The 13,738-nt window shown below is 36.7% G+C and overlaps 2 protein-coding genes across 6 annotated transcripts in view; one reads left to right on the forward strand and one right to left on the reverse strand.

The window, feature by feature from the left end:
- RASA1 (RAS p21 protein activator 1) overlaps nucleotides 1–1,875 on the forward strand; it is an 82,807-nt gene extending 80,932 nt beyond the window's left edge. For 3 of the 4 annotated variants that reach the window (XM_036411249.2, XM_036411247.2, XM_036411251.2), the window contains 2 exons: nucleotides 136–270; nucleotides 1,073–1,875. In XM_036411249.2, the coding sequence (XP_036267142.1) occupies nucleotides 136–270; nucleotides 1,073–1,156 (219 nt within the window). In that variant the 3' untranslated portion in view covers nucleotides 1,157–1,875. The remainder of the gene's footprint in view (nucleotides 1–135; nucleotides 271–1,072) is intronic. The other variant, XM_036411250.2, reaches the window with a different exon arrangement.
- Nucleotides 1,876–3,813: 1,938 nt separating this feature from the next.
- The window catches only part of CCNH (cyclin H), a 29,568-nt gene continuing 19,643 nt past the window's right edge, over nucleotides 3,814–13,738 (reverse strand). Inside the window, exons 6-9 of one of the 2 annotated variants that reach the window (XM_036411253.2) lie at nucleotides 11,929–11,999; nucleotides 8,434–8,545; nucleotides 4,715–4,775; nucleotides 3,814–4,183 (exon numbers count right to left, since the gene is read on the reverse strand). In XM_036411253.2, the coding sequence (XP_036267146.1) occupies nucleotides 4,145–4,183; nucleotides 4,715–4,775; nucleotides 8,434–8,545; nucleotides 11,929–11,999 (283 nt within the window). In that variant the 3' untranslated portion in view covers nucleotides 3,814–4,144. Of the gene's footprint in view, nucleotides 4,184–4,699; nucleotides 4,776–8,433; nucleotides 8,546–11,928; nucleotides 12,000–13,738 lie in introns of both variants that reach the window. The other variant, XM_036411252.2, reaches the window with a different exon arrangement.

Below are 13,738 nucleotides of genomic sequence, written 5' to 3' on the forward strand. Positions count from 1 at the left end.
GGACGTTTCTAGCTCGCTCTCTCTCCCTTCCTCTCTGTAAAAAAAATCAATAAAATTATTTATATACATATACACACACACACACATATAAGAAAATTTAAGATTTATAAGTGCAATTTTGTAATTTCCTTAAAGGATGTACCTGAACTTCCGGACACTACAGAGCATTCTAGGACAGACCTGTCCCGTGATTTAGCAGCATTGCATGAGATTTGTGTGGCCCATTCAGATGAACTGAGAACGCTCAGTAATGAGCGTGGTGCACAGCAGGTAGGTTATGCCAGTCTTCATTAACAATGCTTCATTAGCAGTTATGATTCTCTGAGGTAATAAGTAGCTGAGTTAGGGTCGACATTTTTATCAGTTATATTTACATTTTAAAGAATGAACCATAATCCTTGTGAGATTCTCAGATAAGAATAATAGGCTCAGAGTATGTATTTTTGATACTGCAAAATGTCAAATCTTGCTGTTTTATATAAATTGTTAGCTCTACAGAAAAAAAAATGATACATACACTTAAATGGCATGTGAGGAAATAAGTCAGCAGTGATGTGCCTTTTTCTCACACACACAGAATTATTTAGGAAGTTTGATAAAAATAAATAACTCTTCCAGATTAGGTCACTACATTGGCCAGCCATTTGCCAGTGACCTTACAGACAGGACTGAGTTTTCTTTAATCTGAGATTCTAAAACCAAGTTTAGGCCCTTAATGAGCCAGATTATTATCTTAATCACTTTAGAAACTTGGGTACCCGAGTATGTACCATGGGCCTAAAATGAAAAAGTATCACCTTTATGCGATCTTATTGGGCTTAAGGTATATCATTTATAAACCTGTGTTCTGGACTAAGATATAAGAATGCCAAACACATGAATTTATAGTCACTTTAGTATACAAAAATTCTAACTTAACTGATCATAAATATTATGATCAGATCTGTCCTTCAGAGGTTTTCACAAAGTTTATGATTTTAATAGAATAATACTATGGCTTTTTTTCAAATCTAGGTTTTTCTGAATGAGCTTTCATTCACTTACTAATTTCATATTGTTTTTCCTTGTCTAGCATGTACTGAAAAAGCTTCTGGCTATAACAGAACTGCTTCAACAAAAACAAAACCAGTATACAAAAACCAATGATGTCAGGTAGCAGCCTTCACCCAAGTGTCTGCATGGATTCAGCATGGTAATTCACATCAGTATGTCTCCTTTGCTCTTGCCAAAAAATAGCACACCTTTCCACATTCCAGTGATGTGTGAGCTATGCAAACAAACCCTAAATTCTGCTGGTGAATAACTGTACCAGCAGCTTTGTAAGCTATCTGTGCAGGATATTTGCACTTTTTCCACATATGGAATCAATCTTTACCAACCTCTGAGCCTTGGTGTACAGATCACCTTTCATACAACAAATGACTGTATCTTGAACTTTGAGAATATATTTTCAATACATCCAATTGCCAAAGTTTTGCTGTCTCTTGGGAAAAGAACTATGAAATCAACTGACAAGAAAAAGCATTCTGTCAATGAGTATAACTGGATTGCATACGGTTCTTACTGTAACTTCTTCCTGATTAGGAATACGACCGTTTGACTGTTATTTGTTACAGTTTCCAGAATTTGCCATTATAATAGGAACAACCTTTGCTGTATACTTTTTTAAAATACTGTGCTACTTCTCTTGCTAGAACTGTTGAAAGAAAATATATAGATGGAATATTGACTCATCAGCTTTATTTTTTAAACATACCACTTATTTGTTCAAACTGTATTTAGATCTCATAATGCTTTTGTTAAATGTTTACAACAGTAAATAGTTTAAATTCAATAAATATTGGTCATTGTACTGATCGATGCATGTTACCCAAACATTTTAGACTACCAATTTTTTTTGTTAAAAAAAAACACAACCTAGAATGCTTTTTGTTGAAAGTATTCATTAATTCCAAATTGATTATGCAATCTCATCAGTCACTTAACAGCTATCCATCTTTGGGAAGAGAGAGAGATAGAAGAACAGCTATCCATCTTTGAACTTCTGACTACTTGTTGTATCTGCTGGGTATTTAGTTTGACTGTATAGTTTTATTTGCTTCTGTATGTATTTTTGTGAAGTACTCACAAGGGTTAAGTTAAAATAAAACCAAGGGATATAACTGATTACTTCTGTCTAAATACAGGTAAGCATTTAATTTCATTTTCTTGTTTAGAAACAGTTCACATTTAGTATTATAGCAAGGTCCAAAGGGAAGATGAACCTTCAGGTCATCTTTTTGGCTAATGATCTCTTTAGAAGGATCAGATTAGTTCATTCACACCTATAATTAGTTAGGGAAGAGGTATGCAGCAGCGTATCAAAAGTGGATGAGACAGGAACCAAGGGAGATTAAGAATATAATTTTGCACACTAAAGAAATTTTCTATAAAGGCCTATATTCCAAGAGCAAAACTTTAAAATATAGGAAAAAAATGAAGTGTTAAATAATTGAGGGTTTCAAAGAAAGATTGCTGTGGAGGTAGCTATAATCACGTTTGAACAATGATGGCAAAAAACTCAGCATACCCTGTACTATACCTTTTATTAATATCAATTCAATTCCACTTTTTCTCTGCATTGTATTACTTTCAAGCTCTCCCTCCCTCTTGCTTTTCAGCTGGGTCACCACAGTAGTATCCAACGTGGTCTCCTTCCAAAAACCTCTAGTGGTAGGCAACTTGGTTCCCTCCCAGTCTCTTAAGCTAGAATAGGAAACTTGTTATTTATCTTTGCAGGCCTTGCAGTAACTAGCTGGTCAATGATGAAATAAAACCTCAAAAACTGGGTAGCAAAATTTGAAATATTTGTGGACCTTGCTTTGGTGCCAAAGTTTAGTGACTTAAAAGAGAAACAAGGTAAGAACAGCTTGCAATTCTGGCTAGAGCCTAGCAGCACTGGTACTTAACCTGGCCGACTGTCAATTTAGGTTCCTCCACTTCACTTTTGTCAAGTCACACTTCATGAATTTTATTCCTCTCATTCAATGAGGACACTAAAAATAAGCCAAAAAAGCTCATACCTAAAATGAAAGGAATTATTAAAAAGGACACATGCAGTAAATATTGTGTTCAAATACTAAGATGTAATTAAAATGGTACCTACACTCCTATGGAAAGCAGCCATGGATGCATTGACAGTGAGTAAAGGTATGTATCCATAAAACAGATTCAGGGCAGTTGACTTTCTCAATTCCTTCAACCCAGTTTTTCAGGAGAAATTTGACAAACATCCATAATTTGATTCCAACTTAGAAACTGAATAGTAAGATTACAGTTAATAATTCAATAAATGTTATCAATAAATGTTATTAATAGCATTTGTTTAACACTTAGTATATAGAGGCATTATTTTTCCCTGGGCACAGAACTTTAGTAATTTGCCCAAAGTGGAGGTAGCCATGATTGACACCAAAGTAATTTGGTGCTACAGTCTACATTTATATCTACTTCTTTCTATTTAAAATACATTTCTTGAATAATATACTTAATCTGAAAAATTTATAGTAACACATTTATTTGGCAATCTAACAGGTTAATTATAAAACTGAACATACAATTTGCTACTACCCAACCTTTAGGTTTTTAATCTAGACAACTACTTAATATTGCCTATTTGATTTCTTTTTAAGAAACTCATTTGGAGATGTTTTCAGCTAAATAATTGAGGAAAACAAATACCTGGGTTCACTAGCTTTCATACATTTTATAGTTAAGTGGTAACATACAAATAGCTAAGTATATCAGGATGGCATTTAAACAAACCACATATAATGGTGCCTTTTTTCAAAAGGGATGTTTATTGCATTTTGTTTAAAACAACATAGGCAAGTAATTTACAGCTTTGGCTACTATAGGAAGACTAATTTGATTTTTAGTCATGGGGGTTGGGGGGGATCAGATTATCCAAACCAGGTGCTACTCTGGGTCCTTTGAACATCTTATTTCACATAAAGCTACCCTGAAAGGAGAAACTTTCAAATAAATAAAAAAGTTTACTGTATTTTGATGCTTTCACATTATTTCATTTTTAAAGAAATTTAAATGCCAGATAAGCTTCATCCTTCTGTTGATTTGTTAGCATTGACAAATCAATTTCAAATGGTTAGAGAGAATCTACCAGGTCATCATCAGTCCATTCTTCCTAAGAAGGAAAGAAGATGTAATAAGGATAACGTTATATTGAAACATTAACCAGTATTGTTTACCTCCTTGCCTCCCTCTAGGAAAATGTTTTTAATATGTTGATTACAGAAGGTAGATAAACCAGGAATATATGTAGTTGTTTATAGGCATGGTCCCACAAACTACTCCGATGACAGGACAAATATAGTTGTGACCTTCTGCCTCTGATTACTAGTATTCATTTTTATCTGACTTGCCAGGTTACAATTTCTTTTTAAGGGCAGAAGAATCCATGCAGGGTAAAAATTTATAGCATATAAATTGTATGTCTATCCCTGCTGCTTTTTATGACCATACGAAGGATTCTTCAGCAAGTAACTATTATAGTGCTTCAGAAAACACTGACAGAAGTGAGGAATATCCCTGTAATAATGGACCATGTGGAGGAAGAGGATACAAAAAAGTATGAATGCTTTCAAAACCACACACACACACATATATATGTGTGTGCTTGCACAATAGGAATAATAGTTACCTTTGGAGAACATACCTCCTCATGTTTGGGTTTCTTTGAGACATAATCATCATCTTCATACCCTTTCCTCTTCTTCCTGTAATTGGGCAACCATCAAAAAGCAATGCAATAAATGGCAACGTAACTATAAAATAAATTAGCAAGACTACATGAAATACATATTCTGAAAACAAAGCCTGGACACATGGAAAGAGATGAAGAATTATAAAGACAATATCTTTTAAATTAATCTTTAGGTTCAATGTAATTCTAATTAAAATCCTAATAAAATTTTTCATGGAACTCATCAAGTCTCACTCTGGCCTGGAAAAATGTGTTTAGAAACTTTTATAGAAATTTGATAAATCTGAAAAGGAATTGTGGGGAGGGGACTGTACTGCAGTTCTCATCAAAACGGCATACACAAAAGCTATAACTAAAACTGTGGTATTAGCAAAGAGTTAAACAGATTAAAATGATTAGATAGGTAAAACAACTATATGTAGGAATTTAATAAATAAGGCAAATTATGAAATATTTAAAAATGGCTGCTACAACAGGTTATTTGAAAAAATATTAATAAATTTCTACTTCAGATTCATAATTCTAAATGTTTTTAACAGTTGAAAAAACAAAATAGGCAAAGATATTTAGATACAAAACCATAACACAAATGATAAATTTCCTTACATATCACAAAGTGAAAGAAACAGAAGAAAAATAGGTGTATAATAGATAATGCAAATTAAAATACTATCCCCCCCCCCCCCCATCCAGACAGGAAGAATTAAAGATTAATACTATTAAATGTTGTGTGTGTGAAAACATTAATAAAAAAAGAAAAACTATTTTATACACTAACACAGGAGAAAGGCTGGCAAAGGTAAACACTTAGGCTATCTCTGAGGACAAACGGGGCTTTGGCTTTTGGTCAAAGAGAACTTTGGTTTGTCTGTACTGACTGACTGAATTTCATAATGATGATATAGCTATTATTTGTGTAATAAAAGAAATTTTAAAGACCAACGAAAACAAGTATTTTATCCTAAAGTAGTGCTTTCAAGTGTGGTCCAATAACCATTTCCAGTGTGCAATGAATAAATAAAACTGGGCGTGTGTTTAGAAACATAATATAGAAATTTGATAAATTATGACTATCGAATCTAATAAAATTTAAGCTTTGTATTATGTCTTTTTTACTCATTTTGTAGTAATTTGTTTTATTTTATAAACGTATAGGTCTGTAATGAATTTAAAAAAACAGTCCTTTACAGTATGAGAAGCACCCTTCGAGTACACATGGAAATGTAGAATCTGCCTGGCACAGTACTAAGTGGGTGGTAAATCTGAGTAAGATAGAAACTCAGGCAATTAAGTAGTTAGAAGGGTAAGATTAATGCACATTCTATCACTTAATCCAGAGGTTGAAAAATTATATGTTGAAGGGCCAGATAGTAAATATATTACGCCTTGTAGGCCATCCCATCAGTTTCTGCCTCAATTACCCAACAGCTATAGACAGTATGAAAACTAAGGGTATAGCTATCCTATCTAACAGTAATATGCAAATTGATCATCACTCCAAGACACAAGATGGCCTGCAGGGGAGGGCAGTTGGGGGTGACCAGGCCTGTAGGGGAGGGCAGTTCTAGGCAGTTAGGGGTGATCTGGCTGACAGATGAGGGTAGTAGGAGCAATCGGGCTGGCTGGGGAGCAGTTAGGTGTCGATGAAACTGGGAGACAGAAGCAATCTGGCAGGTAGGTGAGTGGTTGGGAGCCAGCAGTCCTGGATTGTGAGAGGGATGTCTGACTACCTGTTTAGGCCTGATCCCAGGATCGGGTCTAAACGGGCAGTCCCACATCCCTCAAGGGGGTCCTAGATTGGAGAAGATGCAGACTGAGCTAAGAAATTTTCCCCCCTCCCCATGCACAAATTTCGTGCTCAGGGCCTCTAGTGTTCCAATAAAACTATTCCTAAAAGCAGATAGTGGCCTGGATTTGGCCCATGGGCTATATAATTTGCCAAGCCATAGTTTAAGTTCAAATCTCCTGTAAAAGGAAAATTACCAGTGTTGCAATTCAGTATTCCCCCCTATGTGTGTGGGGAGGTATGTTCTAAGACCCCCAGTGAATGCCTGAAATTGCAGAAAGTACCAAACTATATATACAGTTCTTTCCTATAGACACAAACCCATGATAAAGTTTAATTCCAAATTAGGCACAGTAAGAGATTACCAACAATCCTATATAATAAAGAGATAAATGGTCATGACACCCTCATGCCATGATGATCAATCAACAGGAGGCAGCAGACACGGGTGGGTGGGGCTGCATGTGGTGAAACTGGGGGATGTGAGATTGTGTCCCCAACCCAGTGCCAGCAGGGAGATGTGATGCCGTTATTATTAATAAATTTATATATTATTTTCATATACATTCTACTAATTTTCGTTCATCTCTCACACTTCTATTATAAAGAAAGGGTAATTAGCAATATTAAAATATTTCCTCTAATTCCCTTTTAATGTGCATGAATGTCATGCACCAGGCCACTAGTCTATAATAATAAAAGCATAACATGCTAATTTGACTAGACAGCTGAATGTTCTTCTGGACAAAGCTGCCATGGCTGTAAGGGCCAAGGGCAGGCAGCCACGGCGGCTGGCAGCGGGGTGATGGGGGCAGCACCTTCCCCTGATCAGCCTGGTCGCCTCCCACAGAGGGAGGCCAGACTGTAGCTTAGGCCCGCTCTTGCAGGGAGTGGGACTAAGCCATCAGCAGGACATCCCCTGAGGGCTCCCAGACTGTGAGGGGGCAGGCTGGGCCGAGGGGGTAGCCTCCAGTGCATACATTTTTGTGCACCAGGCCTCTACTAGTCTATAATAAAGGTGTAATATGCTAATTAGACCAGACAGCCAAACGACATTCCAAGCAAGCTGGGGCTGGAAGGGCGGAAGCTGAGAGGGCTGAGCCCCTTGTATGAATTCCATGTATCGGGCCTCTAGTAACCAATAAAATGTAATAACATACTGTACTAAGTTATGCAGTCTCTCAAATTACCTTATTGTACTGTATGTACAGTGTGGATATGCTAGACAAAAGGATGCTTCACGTCCCAGGTGGGACAGAGTGAGACATTGCATGATTTCATCATACTACTCAAAATAATATGCAATTTTAAAATCTATGAATTGTTTATTTCTGTATTTTTCCATTTAATATTTTTAGACCACAGTGGACTATTTTCACTCATTAAAGTCAACATTCTTTTCTTCTTTGTAATCATTCTTATTAGTTACCATTCCTATTAGTTACAAACTAGCTTAGCAAAGAACTTAAAATTGGTTGATTTTAAAATCAACCAATTTTAAGTTCTTTGCTAAGCCAGTTTGCAGTTTTACTATTCCTGTTACCTGACCAGATTCTCAACTGTTTAAACTCCTAAAAGATTAGATTTAAGTAGATCCTTCAATTTGCAAAGCATAAAAATCCTGAATATGATGATTTCCACATACAGACTACAAGTCACTGAGTGACATATGGGCATTCTTTATGGCTGCAAAAAAAAAAAAAAAGTCTAACAGCACATTTTACTATTGGTTCTGTCCTTAATATAGTTTACCTATGAAAGAAAATATGCCATTTACCTAGAGTAGCTAAAATAAGTTTGGTACAGTATACTTGGTCCTAAAATTAAAGGGACAAGAAGTTCAAGGAGTCACATTATTTTTTCATAACACCACACAACTACTTACGTAATTACGTTAAGTGCAAGCTCAGCAGAATGACACCTCTCCAACTTCTGCTTCAGAACAGCAACTTCTTCAGGTCTGGGTGGTTCATATTTCTTTACCAAGTTTCTCATGCCTATGCAGAAAAAAAAATTATCCTATAATAAAAGCCCAATATGCAAATTATTCAACTGGGAATTCGACTGCTCGCTATGACCTACGCTCATCACCAGGTGGCGGTGTGGAACATGGCAGGTGCCAGCAGTGGAGGCACTGCCACCCTGATGGACCCCAAAGAGAGTGTGACTGAGTCAGGATGGTGGAGCAGGTGAAGGGGTGGTGCCAGGCCATAGCAGGGTGCCAGGCAGGGCTGCAGGCCACCCTGAGGGTTCCCATCCTTGCACGAATTTATGCACCAGGCCTCTAATACTAGATAATAAGCCTTGCTTTCATAAGGCAGTTGAATATTTTTTCATATTGTTACAGAACAACAAAACACTCTTGAAATTATGTTATTCTTCTATTCAGGATTTGTACTCTGCATTAGAATATAATGAACACCATACTTCTAGATCAAATAATTATAACTGCCAGTGCTTAGTCCATATTATGCATAGCATAAAGACAAGCATGCCCTATAATATAGTATTTTTTTCTAATCCTACTGTGCTCACTTTTTGCTCAGTTTTAAAGCTTTTTAATAATTTCTTCATGATTTAGTAAACATGTTTTGTTCCCTGTCACTAACTATATTCATAATGTTCTATCCTGGGTCAAGAGTATACTTCTTACTAACAAAGGAAACCATCTATAATCTATAATAATAAAAGCGTAATATACTAATTAGACCAGATGTCCTCCTGGACGAAGCCCGGTTCCTGGGTGACTGCTGGCGGCTGGAGGGAAGCCCAGTCTCCAGGTGCCAGAGGGAAGCTGGTGCCGGCAGTCGGGAAGGAAGGCTACTCTTGCATGAATTTCATGCATTGGGCCTCTAGTTATTACATAATATGTAATAAAGGGAGGAAGTGTATTAAAAATATATTAATTGATGATTCTCTGCCTTAATACAAAACCTATGTAATGAAACATTATCAAGAAAACAAAAATATCCTTTTTTAGGCTTAAAATAAACTACTATGTCAGTGACTTTGTAACTGCAGAAACCTCCTCTACCTAAACTTTTACTCAACAACAATAATCCAAATAATATAAATATCAAAATTTATAAAGGAGATGATGAAAGATCCAGGACTTATTAGCCAGCCACATGCTAAAAATGGGTGACTATCCCACTGATTTCAGAATGCAAATAAAGCAGTGTTTTCAACTAAATTAATACTTGTGACTCAATGCCCCAGGACTATCTTGGTTCTGAAAAAAAGATGGAGAAGATACCTTAATATCGTTACAGTTCTGAGTATTTCATCAAGAGCTATTTCTATTTCATGTTAAAATAAGGGGGATAAAATTAAGGTGCTGAGAAGAAGTCAGCAATAAAACTGTCAGCTATAAAATGACCACAGTGCATTATCTTTAACGCCTCTTCTAATTACTAAATTCCATTATCCTATTTAAGACCAAATCACAGCACTGGAAGTGAATAGTGTAGTAGCATAACTGAAAACCTATAGTTTGTCATTCATAAATCAATTAAAAGGGGGAAGTCCTCCAGATCACTTCACACAGATAGCAAGAAGTGATGCTTCTATGTCCTGAAGCATTTTAACATGAAAAATATAAAAATTAAAACCATTTTCTATTATCAACCAAGATCCAAATCTTCAATCTCAAATTTTACTGGTTTAGTCAGCATTTAATTAAACTACAAATTTGATTAACAAGGACATTGGCACAAAAAGTTTTGGGGAAAAATACAATTTTCTTTTAATCCTAAAGAGCAGCCAAGTAGCTATGAGCATTCAGTGCCACAGACAAGAATGAAGAGCACTCAGGGCTGGCTAATCTAGCCAATCCAATAAGTAGAGGTTCTACTCAACCCCTAAAACAGTTTCTCAACATCAGCACCATTGATAGTTTGGGCCGGATAATTTTTTGTTGTAAGGGGCTATATTATCTTCCTGAGTCTACTATTAAAAATTACCATAAACTTAGTACAGCTTAAAAGAACATAAATGTATCCTCTCTTAGTTCTGAAGCCCAAGAACCTGAAGTCAATTTCTCTAGGCCACAATCAAAATGGTGGCAAAGCCACCCTCTCTCTAGAGGCCCTAGGGCAGGGGCAGTGAACATTTTTTCTGCCAAGAGCCATTTGGATAATTATAACATCATTTGCCAGCCATGCAAAATTATCAATATAAAAATTAGCCTGCTTGCACAATTTACAATAAGATTTGGAAACAGCTTAAGTGCCCAACAGCAGATGAGTGGATAAAAAAAAATATAGTACATCTACACAATGGAGAACTATGCTGTTGTAAAAAAGAACCCTCCATTTGCAACAGCATGGATGGACCTGGAGAGCATTATGCTAAGTGAAATAAGCCAGTTGGAGAAAGATAAATATCACGTGATCTCACTCATTTGTGGAATATAATGAATGAACAACATAAACTGATGAACCCAAAAATAGATCCAGAGACAAAGAAGCATCGAACAACCGTCAAACCTCAGAGGGAAGGCACAAGTGGGTAAAGGGGGATTGTGATAGTGTGTGTGTTAACAGATGAACCAAAGCACTTGTATGCATGCATAGAAGCATAACCAATGGACAGAGACAGTCGAGGGGTGAAGGCATGTGCTGGGGAGTGCGAGCGGCCGGGGAGAGGTCAATAGGGGAAAAAGGAAATATATGTAATATTTAAGTAATAAAAAATTAAAAAAAATTAGCCTGCTATATTTGGTCAAACATTTAATTAATTCATCCCTAATGCCCAGACAGGGCTAGGCCCTCCAGCTGAACTTTCCCCACTCCTGCCCCAGGGGGAGATGGATTCCTTCCCTTTTCCAGCTTCTGGTGGGCTGCTAGCATCCCTTGGCTTGTGGCCTTAACACTCCAATTTTCAAGGCCAGCATCATCAAATCTCCCTGTGCTTTCTTCACATTGCCTCCCGTGTCTCCCTCTCTGCCTTTTCTAATGAGGACTCCTGTGATTGCTTCTTGGATGATAATCCAAGATCATCTCCCCATCTCAAGATTCTTAACTTAATAACATCTGCATATATGTTAAGATTTATAGTCTCCAGGGATTAGAACATGACTATCTTTGAGAGATATTTTTCAGCTTTTCAAGGGGTATACTGTGAATTATAAGATGTTTAGCAGCATTTTTACTTCTACCCACTAGCTGCTGATAGCAGCCCCCATCACGCTCCAAGGTGTGACAACCAAAAAGGTCTGCAGATATTCGTGTACCTTCTATTTGCTCCCCACTGATATATCCTTCATGCCTCCATGATACAATAATTCAACAAAAGTAAACAGTGTTATCTCAATCAACTTAAAGATATTTTACAAAGTAGCTTTTTTATAGAATATTTTATAAAGTTCTCTTTTACTTACTTTTCATTATATCTAATAACTGTGATAAGCAAGTTCTGTTCTCTTTCAGCATCAGACTTTCTGATAAATAACTGGTAAAAAAAAAAAAAGGAAAAAAGTTGTAATCTATTAGACACATACAGCATTTTGAGAAAACCTGACAAATTATGTTCTTCCATGTTCATTTCATCATCAAGGTCAATTAAAAATCTTTTTCTTATTGATTTTAGAGAGAGGGAAGGAGTGTGGGAGGAACAAAGGAAAGGGCACAAAACACCGATTTGTTGTTCCACTTGTTTATGCATTCATTGGTTGATTCTTCTATGTGCCCTGACTGGGGATCAAAACCATACATAACTTGGGTATATGTATCAGGATAATGCGCTAACCAACGGAGCCAACCCAGCCAGGGCATCATCAAGGCAGTTTTAAAATTAATTTATTCACAATGTATTAAAAAACAGTAATTTGAACTCCACAAAACTATAACTTACAGCTCTTATAGTCTTACTGATTTATAATTTATATTACATTAAAAGATGTTTAATATCTATAATATATAAGCTCTTAGAGGTATGAAAATAACAGTAGCAACAGTTATTACTTTTAATGTTAAGTGTTTAATATATAAACTTTATGAGTCTGAACCTCATTTTAAAGATGAGGACCACATTCTTTAACTGTGAAAGTTTTTTAAGTTAGCAACTTCTAATTTCAATCTTGAATAAAAATTTTAATATTTTGATTTAAAAAATCCAAAGGCAAACAAGAATATCTAAGAAGTCAAGCTAGGAAATAAGAAATAAAGCTCTAAATCCAATGAAAAAGAAGAAAACCCAGAACTAACAACAGAACATCCTATGAGTAATAATCTAAAGCATTATCCAGAATATAACAATAGCACAAGGGCTTTTTATCCCCTTTTGAAATCAGCAATAATGTAAAAGCAATTAACCTACTCTCATTCGGGGTGGCAGAGTAAGTTAGCATTGTGCTTGCCTCCTCCCACGACCATATTAAAAACTACAACAAAATTATAGAACCATCACAGAAAACCATCTTTAGAACAGGATAGAAAAAAGAAGCCACACCAAGACTGGTAACAGGGATAGAGATGCAAAAATGAGCTGTTCCATCACCCAGGATGTGGCAATTAGAAGGAAGACTTCCATTCAAGATGGAGTAGGTAAACATGGTACGTACATCCTCCCAAAACCACATGAAAATTACAACTACAGAACAACCATCATTGAAAACCATGTGAAATCTAGCTGAATATAAGTCCTATAACTAAGGATATAAAGAAGCCACCTTGAGATTGGCAGGAGGGGTGGAGAGGCAGAACAGAGTGGTCTGCACCATGTGTGGTGATTAAAAATCACAAGGCATATATCTTGGCCATGGAGGTCCCCCATAGGAGTTGAGCCCCAGCCTCACACTAGGTTCCCCAGCCCAGTGTCCTAGTCTTGGGAAGAGAAGACCCAATAACTTCTGGCTGTGAAAAGCAGAGGAGATTGTGGCAGAATAAGAGGGAGGGCTGCTGGAGTCCCAGGTTATCCTCTTAAAGGGCTCATCTATGGACTTATTCCCTAAGATCCAACACTCGGGCAGTTGTTGGAAAGGCACCAAAGACATTTAAGAAGGAACTGAATTGTCTGGCTTTGGGGCAAGGGCTGGAGGGTTAGCTTTCTCCCTCACAAAGTGCTGGCAGAGGCTATTGCTCCTTTGCTGAGCCCTTCCCCTGCAGATGCAGACAGGCACCACATCTGAGTATCCATCAACCTGTTTGTGCCCTGGAAATTTCCTGAGACCTACTCCACCCTACTTGTTG

The sequence above is a fragment of the Pipistrellus kuhlii genome, unplaced genomic scaffold, assembly GCF_014108245.1.
Source record: "Pipistrellus kuhlii isolate mPipKuh1 unplaced genomic scaffold, mPipKuh1.p scaffold_m20_p_4, whole genome shotgun sequence".
NCBI classification, from domain to species: Eukaryota; Metazoa; Chordata; class Mammalia; order Chiroptera; family Vespertilionidae; genus Pipistrellus; species Pipistrellus kuhlii.